Source organism: Barbus barbus, assembly GCF_936440315.1.
Source record: "Barbus barbus genome assembly, chromosome: 7".
Lineage (NCBI taxonomy): Eukaryota > Metazoa > Chordata > Actinopteri > Cypriniformes > Cyprinidae > Barbus > Barbus barbus.
This window is the reverse complement of record NC_136735.1, coordinates 27,675,181-27,688,285: the sequence shown is the minus strand read 5'-3', so window position 1 is coordinate 27,688,285 and position 13,105 is coordinate 27,675,181. Positions and strand designations below refer to the sequence as shown.

The window sequence follows — 13,105 nt, the reverse complement described above, 5'->3', positions numbered from 1 at the left end:
CTAAACATCAGACAAGCATACAAACATTTAAAGACCAACAGCTCTCTCTATTGCGTTATACGATGCAATTTTAAAAGAGTGAATCTCATGAGAAACATGGCTGATACATTACATCATTTAAGTTTTATATCAGATCACTTTCAAAAAAAAATAAAATGAATCAAAATTATAACGTTTTAGATAAATTACTTAATTTAGGTTAACAAATTAAAAATTTAAACATCATAGCAGGCTCACCTTGTTATTGTAACATTGTTGCCATTCATTACTAAAACAAGCAATGATTTAATCTTGATTTACATGTTTTTTTATCGTATTAAAATCAGGTGGTTCACTGACACCTGGTGTAGAATTCTAAAACTCAGTCCATTCATAAAATTCGCAAGTAAACATTAGAAAAAAGTTCCCTAATCAAATACAAGTTACCAAATTCCATAAAAGCATCTTTACTTTCCAGAATGTCAATGCACTTTCTTTTAAAGACAACTTATACAAATACCCCCAATGCACTGATTATTACACGAACATTATCCTATATGAATGATTGCCACTTCAACAATAGCAAAATTTCTCCGTGACAGTTATTTTGTAATTCTGTATGGCAAAAGTATTGTTACCTATACAATTATTGTTTAAAACACATCTGTTCCTATCACTTTTTTTTATTTTGGCCACACACAAGGGGAATGAGCAATTTCATAATTGTCCATAATATCACCTCATTTTAATAAAACTATCCATCCTCATCTATAACCAGCGGTCTCTATTGCTATTAACTTTGTACTGTTTAATACACAATACTCACTCACACACACATACACACACACACTCAGTTGAACACTGATGCCTGAGGTTTCTTCTCAGACACACTTTTCCATGTGTCTACCATTTATACTGATCTACTGACCTCACTCAATACCGTGGCTGCCTGGATCCTCACCATACTAACTCTGAGCTAGTGCATTCTGGAAAATAACAAAATGTCAAAATAACAGGAAAAACATTAATGAATGTGCTGCTGTCAGAACAGCAGGTGGGGGAACAGCAAGGAGACTGTGTGATGGCACAAAAACAAAGTGCTCAAAGTGAAATAAACTTCAGTGGTTTGTCTGTGTGGACATGGCAGAGCTAAAACGGTTGTGGTTGTGAACACACTCACACATATGGACACACACACACTTTCTCAAAGGTGAGGTGCCTTATTGGCCCTACACAGTAGGCACTGGAGTGGCCGTATTTGTGCCATTGTTTCCGTTTTGTTAAAGCGGTTTAACATAGTTTCCTGGGAACGTTCCAAATAACCTGGTTCTCCGAGAAGTACCTGAAAAAAAGGAGACTATCAGCAAAGCAAAACAAACATGATTACATTGTATAATGCATAAAAGATGATAACATAATGTATAGTGTTTATTATTATAATTACATAGCACTTTGGGATACTTGATTCTGATTGGTCAATCACATTATTTGGTCAAACATTATTGTATAGTTAAAGTTCAAATTAAAAAAAGAAAAAAAACTAACTCGAATCATGCATTGATGTTTTTTTTAAGAACACTTATATGTACTTGTATTACTTACATACTCACCAAAGCTGCATTTATTTGATCAAAAATACAGTAAAATTAGTAATATTGTGAAAAATGACTACAATTCAAAATAGCGGTATTCTATATTCATATATTTAAAAATGTAATTTATTCCTGTGATAGCAAAGCCGAAGTTTTAGAAGCCATTACTCCAGTCTTCATTGTCACATGATCCTTCTTCATACTAATATGTTGATTTGGTTCTTAAGTACTTATTATTATTATCATCATCAATGTTGACAACAGTTGTGCTGCTTAATACTTCGGTGGAAACCATGAAACATTTTACATTTTTTTCAGGATTCTTTGATGAATAGAAAGTTCAAAAGCACAGTATTTATTTAAAATATATGTTTTGTAACAATATAATATATATTATCAATTTTATGCATCCTCTCTAAATAACAGCATTATTTCATTTATTAAGTCATATTGTGTAGTCTCATTTATTAAAAAGTATAAACCATTTTTAGAAGTGCTGTAATAACTATAAGAAAAAAAAAAACTTACCCACAAACCAGCCATCATCACATTTTTCGATGACATCAATAACGTCCCCTTCCTTCAGCTCCAGCTCATCCTCATTACGAGGCACATAGTTGTAAACAGCTTGGAAGCTTAAGTAAAATTAAAATTATATATATATATTTTTTTAAATGTGCTGTTTATGTTCAGACAATGAATAAACAAAATAACAGTGAAAAAGTATCTGAAATATTGAAAAGTGTACTTACGGTTCACCACCTGAATGCTGAGAATCCTGCATCATTTTCTGAGAGAATGAGAGAGGAAAGCATCAGTATGGTGTACATATAACACTTTAAGGTGTCAGAATATCATGCCAAATCCAGGCACAGGAAGTCATTTTGTGAGTCTTCATCATCATCACAGAGCTTAGAGAAGACCTGCTGTGTTACAATACACACAAAGAGGAAATCCACCCAGGATGCGACCAGAGAACTATGAAAGGGATTAGAAAGGACTTCATTTCCCAGTCTGCACCGCTGCTAGTGTCACAGCACACTCCATCCTACCCTTCTTGCTCTACTGGGTGATAAACAGGGAGATAAACAGCGCCTCCTGGTGGAAATGGGGCTACGAGGTGGCTTACCCTCAACCACCACTTCCTGCCTATAAACTGTCTGCAAGAATCAAATTCAAGGCAACCAATCAGAGATCAGCACACGCATACAAAATCCATCTCAGTGTTATTTACAACCTCATTCTCAGTCTTAATCTCAATACCAATGTTAATTCTATTTCAGTTTAGTCATTCCAGAGTCTTGAAGGTTATGATAACTACAGTCCAAATTTGGGCAAGTAAGAGACATAGTTATACATATAAAAACCCACCCTTCTCACTCACACTATTACATGCCATATTTAAAATAATAGAATGATATAAACTATAAATGCTATATAAATATAAAAATTGTCATATATCTTGCAATAAAAAAGTGGCAGTAACCACTAGCTGTTGAGATCTAATAAGGACAGAAAAGCAAGGATGCACAGATATTAAAATCCTGTCTGATACTGAAAAATCTGTAATTGTGTCACTGTATGTTATGAGTGATTACCAATAAATTACTAATATTCAAATTATATACTGTTTTGTCTCAATGAATCAAAAATAAACACTAATAACTAAAACAATCATGAATCATTAAATGCTGCAAGTGAATTTAGCCATCAAAATTATTTGTTTATCTAAATTCAGTATGCACAATTAAATATCCAATATCAGTCAATAAAGATAAATAAATCAATCAATTGATCATTGATATTGTATAGGTATATTTTGCTGGGCAACATAAAACAGCATAAAGGCACCATAAAGGTGGTTCATATCTCCCAGCTTAGCTCTGCTCATCAGGAACAGCGTGGCAGGTTCATATTTCTATTGGTGGTTTGGAACAATATGAGGATGCATAAATAAATAATAACAAAATGTTTATTTTGGGGTCAACTAGCCCTTTAAGACCTTACTTAAACCCTATGTCATTGTGTAAAATTAATACTTTTACTGCAACACAAGCCGGTTGTTTTCTCCCTGAGGGTTCAAGGTTCATATCCCCATATGATCTTACTTTTAGTGTTTGTTTAATGTTGAAAATATTATAGGTTGTACATCAGTACACAAGTACATGCACCACACAGCAGCCCTGAATACATTGTTTTGTTCATTCTTTTTACCTTAATCTTAGGAGAACGAGGCTGTGAACGTGGGGAGAGAGGAGGAATAGAGGGAGAGGATGGAGGGATGGATGGAGAGGGCTGAGTGGAGACTACTGGCACAGAGGAGGGAGGAGGAGAGGTGAAGAGTGGAGGAGACCTGGGAGGAGATGGGATGTGGTCTGAAGAAGATGGAGGGGGAGAGGGAGTGGAGGGTGGAGAGGCCGGAATAGTTGGTAGAAGAGGCTGGCAGGAGGAATAAAGAGGAGGATGCAAAGAAGGAATAGGAGATGAAGGAGGAGATGGAGGGATTGGCGAGATATGAGGAGAGGAGGGAGGAGAAGGAGAGTGGGAGGAAGGGATATTTGAGAGAATGGGACCGGAAGTTGGAGAGGAAAGCTGAGGGAGCACAGAAGGAGATGATTCATAATTAGAATGGAAAGAAGACGGCAAAGGAATAGGAATATTGAGAGTCGATGAAGGAGGAGGAGGAAGAGGAATTGGGGAGTTTGGAGGAGACAGAGGAGGTGAGGGAGGAGGAGTGGAGAGAGATAATGGAGGGAGAGGAGAGTCTGAAGGAGAAGAAACAACTGAGGTTTGGTGGACAGAGGAGGAATAGAGCACCAAAGGAAGATATGAAGCAAGAGGAATAGAAGGAGGAGGAGGACATGGAGAAGCTTTGGAAGCAGATGGTGGAGAATAGGGAACAGCAGAGGCAGATGATTCAATGTGTGGTGGAGAAAAACTAGTGGAAGAGAGAGTAAGGGAGGAATTAGGCATGGGGGAGCTGGAGAATGAAAGAGACGGAGTGATGGAGGAGGAGTCAGCCTGGCAAAGAGAAAGACAGAGCTGTTCAACTACAACTTTGAACTAGATTGTCAAAGTTACACACACAACTAGTGTGAGAAAGACTATTAAAGGGGCCATATCATAGTAAACAGGATTTTCCTTGATTTTTTAAAGTAAGATTGAGGTATATATATATTTCTGTTCAGAAATCTTTACCATGTAACCATCAGTTTGCATATCAACACTTGTTTTTTACAATGAGAACGAGACTCTAAAAACTATGGTGAAGAGAAATTGAGGGGTAACATAAGCTCTATTGCCCTGAAAATAAATATAAAATCTGTAAATCTTGTGTTTCCTAATAGCAGACCTATTATTTTTTTTAAGCCAAATTGTGACCTCTTCGTAAACCTTTCCAAGTTATACTGGACCCTGGTCTGTTCACACCAAGGACAATAACTGTAACAGTAACTAAGGTTTTAATAATCATTCTAATTCTGTAAGAATAGGGAAGTCCACACCACAGCTATAAGAATAACAGCAGAAGAACAATATAGCTGAAATCATTTTCTTTTATGTTTAACTTATGAATGACAAAAACATTAACAGCCAATAAGAATCCATCTTTAAAATGCTTGAGCATTTAAAACAGCAGACAACAATAACTGCAGCACATGCTTATAATATAACAGAAAGTTATAATCACAGAGTTCAAAGAAAAAAATAAACATGTTTAATATGGCCCCTTTAATTTAGTCAATTAACATGCAAATAATGTTTTGTATAATTTTTTTTGGGAAAGTTTTCAGAATTTAAAAATGTATTGTTAAACTTGAGTTTTCACGCAACCAGACTACCATGCTTTTGTCACACTGCATGTTCTACCTCTTTTTTTGAAACAGTCTCCAAGCCTGATCTGTTGTTTGTTTCATCTTTCTCTTCCTTTATGTACAACTCAGGAAGTTCCTCCCATTTTATAGCAGCTACTGGACTGGTTTTCTCATTCAAAATGACTGACAGCTGCTCCTCAGCCTTTTTCTCATAGATATCATGATGTTTATCCAGTACATTTTCTGATTTGTGGCTTGCACTGATGGACAGTGGCTTGTCAGGTAATGCATCTCGATTAGTCATGTTTTTTGATCGATTGGCCAATCGGAATTCAAGCTCATTATAGAGTTGATTTTTCAGAAACATCGACATAAGTTCGCCATACGGATCAGGTTCGTTTATTAGCCTGGATGGGTCATTTTGTTTCAAGCTTTGCTCCTTTAAATACATATCTTCTAAGAACGTTTTACCATCAATCCCCTTTCTTTCCATTCTTAACAGAGCTTGATTATGGTCTGTAATCCGTTTCACTGGTAAACCGAATGTTTCTGGTTCAACATCTATTGCTGTCAGTTTATCTCTGTAGAGACGTTCATGGGAATAAAGCGAAATATTTGAGGACTCTGAAGTGATTGGTCCTTGGCTATGAAAAGGGGAGCATTTTGAGGAAAGGTTTTGTGGTGGGGTGAACTTTCGCACAAGTGGAGCAGGGGATTGGGGGCCAGTATAGTGTAGATTGCTAGGTAATGGAGGAGGGGTGGGTGGGACTGGACTGCCACAGGAAGATGGGTAAGTGGTGGAGACACCCAATGTGAGAGACAGCCATTCGCTAGTGACTGTTTGAAGGTGTGTCTTAGTGGCAGAATCAAGACACTGCAAATGGGAGGACTCTGTATAGTGCTTGAGCAAAGGAAAAAGAAAGCAGGGAGACTTGATTTATGAACTTATTGGACTCATAGGACAGACTTTGTGGATGTGATGATCCAAAACCGGTGCTAAAGACTTACCTTATGTGCCCTGTGTGTGTGCGTGTCTCCTTGGTGACTGGGGCTCTTGGAAGGAGAGCCCTTGATCACATCGACATAGGACACTGGAAAAATGCCCTGCTTATTTGAACCAGGAATCTTTCCTTCATACCAATTCTGATCCACCTTCCTTAGAAGGATCACTCGCTCCCCCTACAACAGCAAAAACATGCATGCATTAAATATGAAATTCATGGTGGGGTGCGATAGAAAGTGCACGACTGAAAGATGGTAGGGTGTGATGCAGGGCTTTACACTTGCCTTTCTAAGAGAAAGCTCCACGTTAGTGTCAGCATTGAAGTTGTAACGTGCTATGGCCTCTCCCATCTCTCGAACCTGAGCCGGAGGAGGAGGCCTGACAGGCTGCCTCCGCTCTGGAGATGCCACCTTCTGAAGGAGAAAATGAGAGGCAGTGAGAAAGCAAGAGGGAATGTGATTAAGCATGTGTCCGCATTTACTTTAATGAAATAGGTTATCTAAAAATTTACCTCGACATAAGAGATGGGAAAAATCCCAATCCGTCCTTTGTGTTCCCCCTCATACCAGTTACTGTCAATCTGTCTGATGATGTTGACAGCATCACCTTTCTTAAAGGAAAGTTCCCTGCAATGTGCAATAAACATGCATATGTGACCATAAACATTCATTACATATACAATAAGTCACATTTCTATTTTTCTACTGATGCAACCAAGCTGAGATGAAAATATTCACCAAATACAAACATATAATATAGTATAATATAATATAATATAATATAATTAGTACTGTCAAACGATTAAATATCTACAAGTTACAACAATGTGTGGGACCCTTTCTTTTCTTAATGTATTACCCAATGAATTTGGTGATATGCACATTTCAGGCTGAAATTCATGAGCCTTGAAATTCTTTAATGGCTTTATTAGCATTAACTTTAATGCAAGCTTGCACTTTCATGCAACGACACTGAGCTCAGAACTGAATTGCTGATGCAGAGACCAATTTGGCACAAAGCAAGTTAGTATGCAAGAAGAACAAGAGCAAAAACTGCAGAAAGGAAAATTCAAAACAAAATGAAAGAAAATGCTTTTAATGGACAAGAGTAGAATTAAACACACTTTCACAAACAAAAAGTTGACACAGACCTGAATTCAAATTCAGTGAGATGCTATGATGTAATTCACATGCACCAGACAGAGTCTCTCAGATTTCTTTATATATACTCACTTGGCAGACTGAGCTTTAAAATCATAAATAGCCCTGGCAGACTGTTTCTGATGGAGGAGAGAAGACAATATAACATAGGTCATCTGCTTAGAGGATACCTACGAGGCAAGCAAAAAGACCATCAGCTATCCAACATATGCTCAGCTAAGCCATATACAGACCTTGACCAAAATAAAGGTTACAGGGTCATGGGATTTATGGCATAGCGCAGTAAGGATTCAGAATTTAAGATCGCCTTGTACTTATTCACTAATCAATGATGTTTTCCCTGCAGGTTTCAAAACATTGTTCTTATTAGACAAAAACTAGTTAATGTAAAAATAGATATGAGAAAAGCAGCATTTCTACCTCTCTTTCTGGCGTGGGTCTTCTGCTTTGTGGTGTGAGATGTCCTGTATCAGAGGCCTGATCTGTGGAAACAGAGAAAACGTCAACAAAAAGAAAACGATTGAGTTCATAGTGGCACCACATGCATTCCACTGGTGTCAAAAGAAAAATGAGACTATTTAAAAATTATACAAATATTTATTTAAAATTTAGGGTAAAAAAAAAGGATGATTTGGATATACACAATATGACATAAAATGGCATGCACTTAAAAAAATGTCCCAAATATTAGTCATCACAGAAGCATGTGTTAAAAAAATACATACAAAATACAGTACATACAAAAAAAGCAAATGTCTTTACAACAGTATTTCATATATCAGCAAATAAAACAATAAAAAAACAATAATAAAAAAAACAATGGTAAGGGAACAAAATCAAACGGGAAAATTAAGCTCAGTATAACACATCATGCATATACCGGACAGACATTTATTGCACCATGAACTGCTAATACTTCTTTTCCACTCGTATCATTGCAAATAAACAGAATTAAATAAAATCTCCCATGTATTCATAATTGGAGCTTTTGTGTTAGCATTAAAGCTAACTATAAGCTAATGTACTCTAAAACAAACAAAAATATTGAAAACTGATTTTTGTACAGTCAAGTACAGTCCCAAAAATGTCCCAAAAAACTCAATTGACTCCTTCTTTATTTACGGTTCAAATTTTCTGTTTTAATATATGAACACAGGAAGTCAAAGGACTCCGCTTCAAAAAAAAAAAAAAAGTCAGTCAATCTAAATATACTATATTGTATAATTACATAAATAGTAAGAGATTCCAAATACCTAAAGGGACACTTGGTGCCATGATAATAAAGCATGCTTTTTAGGTGAAAAAGAAGAAAAAGCACTTGCATGTTTTTGGTAGGGAACGTTTGAGGTAATGACATGAGGATTTTGCAATAATGATACAAAACAAAAGGAAAACTCTTGCGAACTAGCTGCACCTGAATAGCAGTGCACATTAGCATTAGCATTATGCTGGTTGTTGTTGGAGGTGTCTGTATGGTGGTGTTGCTGCTGGTAGGAGGCACATTGGTGGGCTCCATGGTAAGGCTGGTGGACATGGGGCGAGGAAGGGGAGCCGGACCCTCTCTGAGCCCGCAAGGAGGAGCTACGCTTGGGCACGTCTGGTAGCAACTCCTCCAATAACCGCCGCAATATGCTATCATCTGGCATCCTTGCTGGTCCCTGCCCCCTTTCCGCCCTTATGTGGTCATAAATGTCCTGCAACGCGGCATCTAAAGCCTCATAAATTGCAGTTTTGGATTTCGGCCGACCGCTTCTGCAATGTCGTCGCTGGGTTGGCGGGGAGCCTCGTTTCCGGCGGAAAGGCACAGGGCTGACCAGGAAGGCCAGTTTGGAAAGGCCTGACTCACTGGGTAACTGCTGGGCTAGTGGAGATGTAGCGGCAAGGTGGGACTCCTGCCGAGCCCTTTCCTGTTGTCGCTCGTGTTTTAGCATGGTGGTGAATCGTGTATAGGATGCCGGACAGCGACCCTTACAGGAGCTGATGAGGTGGCGGTGTTGGTAACCTTGACTCTGACCCACACTCTGGTGTAGGTGATGGTGGTGGTGGTAACGGTGTCCATGATGATGGCGATGTCCATGATGGTGATGTTGCCCAGAACCAAAAAAGCTTTCCGATGAGGTAAGTGAGCAATGATCCAGGTCACTCTCGCTATATAGTGAAGACCCTTCTATGTGGATGTCACTCATTTCGGAGGCACAGGCGTCCTGCTCACTGTCTGAGCAGTCTTGATGCTGCCTCTGGTTCTTCCCATGAATTGGCACCAGGCTACTGCTGTCTGGTCCCGGTCTTGGCTGTCCCTCAGGGGGACTTCGAGCCCTTTCTGGAGGATCCTCCTCCTCCAAAAGTGATTCCACAGAAAAGCGTCGCTTGGGACAGCTGCTGGCCCTCGAGGACCCTGGTGTGGTGGTGCCTGATGGGGCATTTTCGTCACCAAGGTCTGGCATGGACTTGGATTTCTGGATGAGCTGTTCATATTCCGAAATACGGTTTGGGACCATGTGTCGTGGTACCTCATTGCCGAAAGGTGCCCAACCGTGGAGGTTGTGTCTCTGTTGTTGCTGTAGCCGTTCCAGCTCAAGGATTCGTGCACGTACAGAACGAATCACCTCTGAGGGCAATAGCTGCTCTCGGTCTATGTGGTGCATTTTCTTGTAGAGCTGAAGGAAACCCGGAGCATCATGTGGCATCTTACGTCGGTGATGTCGGCGCCCCCTGGGAGATGAGGTAAGACTTTTTACTTGAGGCTTCTGAGGAGTGTCTTCATCAAGCAATGAACCCGCACTTTCGGAGCGAGTGGTAGTCACGGAAGTGGACGCTCTCCCGTCATTACTAGCACCATGTCCGTCAGACAACAAATCATCACAACTGCGTGATTTGAGCCGTGGTGATGAAGAAGTCACAACAGATTCATCGTCAACGCTACTCCAAGTCTCCGCAGCTTCATGCCGGCCTGTCTGCCAACCGTTCTTGAAGCAGATGGAGCGCTTGGAGCCATGCCAGGTTGGTGTGGAGATAGTGAGGGAGTCTGAGGAAAGACGAGAGGAAGGGCGCTCCATACCTGGAGAGCTCATACAGGAGGAGAGAGACTCACTAGCGTCTCCAGCTGTGAATTAAAATAACATCCAATGCAGCATGACAAAGAGGAGACAGGAAAGCTGGTTAGTGAACTCAGCTGACAGAAAATGACAAAGCGAGTAAACAGGTATCAGTAAAAGTGACAGTTAGTGAGAATTTGTCAGTACACTTAAGGCAGAAAGAGGAGAATATGCAGTCTCATGTAATTATGATGTTCTACTAAAATTGTACAAAGGTAAACACAAATGTGATGATCTAATGATAGAACAAGAGAAGTGAAGTCTTTTCGGTTTCTGGCACAAATCAAACAAAGCATACAGATAGAATGGTAACAGAACAAATCCATCAAACAGTTCCTCTGCACAAAAATAATGGAGCGCTAATGTAATATGTCATTAGACAATAATGCATAATCTAAATGTCTTCAACAAGATTTGATCAGTCCAGCACCTTCTGTTCGAGTTTGAGTGTGTCTGAAATTACCTTTGGGTCTGGATGGTGAGGAGGGCGAGGAACGTATGGTGGGCTTCTTCAGTGTCTGTGCTTTATTGGAGTCCAGTGGGCGGGAAAACACTTGACTGGCATTCTGCTCACTTCCTGTGTTAGCTTGAGTGACAGATGGTTCCGACTTTCGCCTTTTCCTGTAGTCACTTGCAGAACTAAGAACCCCCAAAAATCCCAGATCAATAATGAAATAAAATAACCAAAGGGAAACATTATTACTGACTTTAAAGTTTAATAGAATTACTGAATACTTTGATGGAACATTTTATAAAACATTTAAAAGGCTAAAACACATAACTAAGAGACTAGCTGTGTAATTTTAATGTAAATTTAATTTTGGAAAATGAAAACAGCTAGTGTACAATATACTATTTTACTAATATTGACAATGACACTCTGAATACAGGGTCTTCTACACATTAAATAATCCTTAATATGGGTTCCCATATCCTGTACTCTATACATCCCATATGAACAGCAATTGTTTTTGAGCTAGAGATGATCTGTATAGGGGGTACGAACAATTAATACTCAAATACACACAACAATATGGGATGTCAAATTCATATATACACACACAGCAAAAAAATAAACCGTGGCAGAGCTTTTAAGACCTTAGTAAATTAAATTAGACTGAGGATGCTCAGGTTCTGTCCTCCAATGGATATTCAATAGGCATCTCTCTGAGAAATTAAAGAGCCTGAGTGAGAAAAGATGATATAAGAATGAAAGGGAAGCTTACCTTGAAGTCCCATCAGGTCGTTCGTTAGGCGAGAGATAGAGGGATGACTGAAAGAGAGCAGACAACAAAAGAGAAGAGTGAGATACATGGGAACAAAGAAGTGTAACACTCCCGTGCTGCGCTACAATCAAAACCTTCCCCCCCCCGCATGCGCAAAGACAGCCGTAACCGACGAGGGTTCCACATCTCTCAATCCCACCTTGAAGGACTATGAAAATGAACTTTGACCTCCTGTGAGAATAAAAAAGGGCCAGGCCCCCACAGTAAGCGGAGCCCAACAAAAGCCAGAGAACAAAACAGTACAGATCCAGAAAGGCTGCACGTGGCAGTAGGCCACAAGAAACCCTGTCTATTATGTTGTCCAAGATCGCCACGCCTCCTCTCCTTTGACACAGCCTGGGGTGAATTTGAACAAATCTAAGCACAATACAGAAGTCTCTGGTGTTCATTCTGGCTTATCCATGCGATTTGGATCAGAGAAAAGAAAGGAAAGCAATTACTGACAACGCAGCTTTTTTAACACACCGATGCTGATCCTAGGTCAGATAGGAAGATAAATAAAAAAGCCAATTCACTGGCACAGGAGAGAATGCATTTCAGTAGTACTTGTGAGCATGTGACTCTTCTCAAACAACATATTTTAAAATAACAAACCTAGTAATAATAAAAAAAATCACAACAAACTGAAAGAGAAAAAAACAGAGAATTCCAAACCTGTATGATTTTCTTTTTCCCGTGGAACATAAATTAGTACATTCTAAGAAATATCTCAATGTCTATGCAATGGAAGTCAAACCAAACCAACCTCAAACTATAACAGCATGTTTCAAAATGTCTTATTTTGTGTTTTGCTAGAAAGATCAAGTCATACAGGTTTGGAATGACATGAGGGTGAGCAAATGATGACAGCATTTTAATTTTTGTATGATGAAAAACATAAATAGCAGAGGAAGTAAATGTGACAGCAAAATAAAATATTCAAAAGAACAATCTGAATTAAAAAAGCACTTATGAAAAATTATTGGTGGGTGTTCATTATTTAGCTATATTTTTCAGTAGTGTCACTCCAGGAAAGCTCCAATAAAGTGACTTTTATTATGTCAACTAATTGTTTCACATTTATTTTTGCATTTGTTTATTAAAAAGAGAGTTTGTGTAGTTTACATTAAAATGTACATATGCAGCATAGATTTATAGTAAAGGTAACAACTACAAAAAACCCCACTGAAATAGTATTT

General features: G+C 38.8%; 1 protein-coding gene across 1 annotated transcript in view; it reads right to left on the bottom strand.

Annotated features, from left to right (window-relative positions):
* Window positions 1-4,729: 4,729 nt before the first annotated feature.
* LOC306872369 (sorbin and SH3 domain-containing protein 2-like) overlaps window positions 4,730-13,105 on the bottom strand; it is a 44,587-nt gene continuing 36,211 nt past the window's right edge. Inside the window, exons 12-20 of the mRNA XM_079420886.1 lie at window positions 11,868-11,914; window positions 11,105-11,280; window positions 8,961-10,649; window positions 7,967-8,028; window positions 7,619-7,716; window positions 6,898-7,012; window positions 6,671-6,799; window positions 6,392-6,562; window positions 4,730-6,284 (exon numbers count right to left, since the gene is read on the bottom strand). Of these exons, the coding sequence (XP_079277012.1) occupies window positions 5,421-6,284; window positions 6,392-6,562; window positions 6,671-6,799; window positions 6,898-7,012; window positions 7,619-7,716; window positions 7,967-8,028; window positions 8,961-10,649; window positions 11,105-11,280; window positions 11,868-11,914 (3,351 nt within the window). The 3' untranslated portion in view covers window positions 4,730-5,420. The remainder of the gene's footprint in view (window positions 6,285-6,391; window positions 6,563-6,670; window positions 6,800-6,897; window positions 7,013-7,618; window positions 7,717-7,966; window positions 8,029-8,960; window positions 10,650-11,104; window positions 11,281-11,867; window positions 11,915-13,105) is intronic.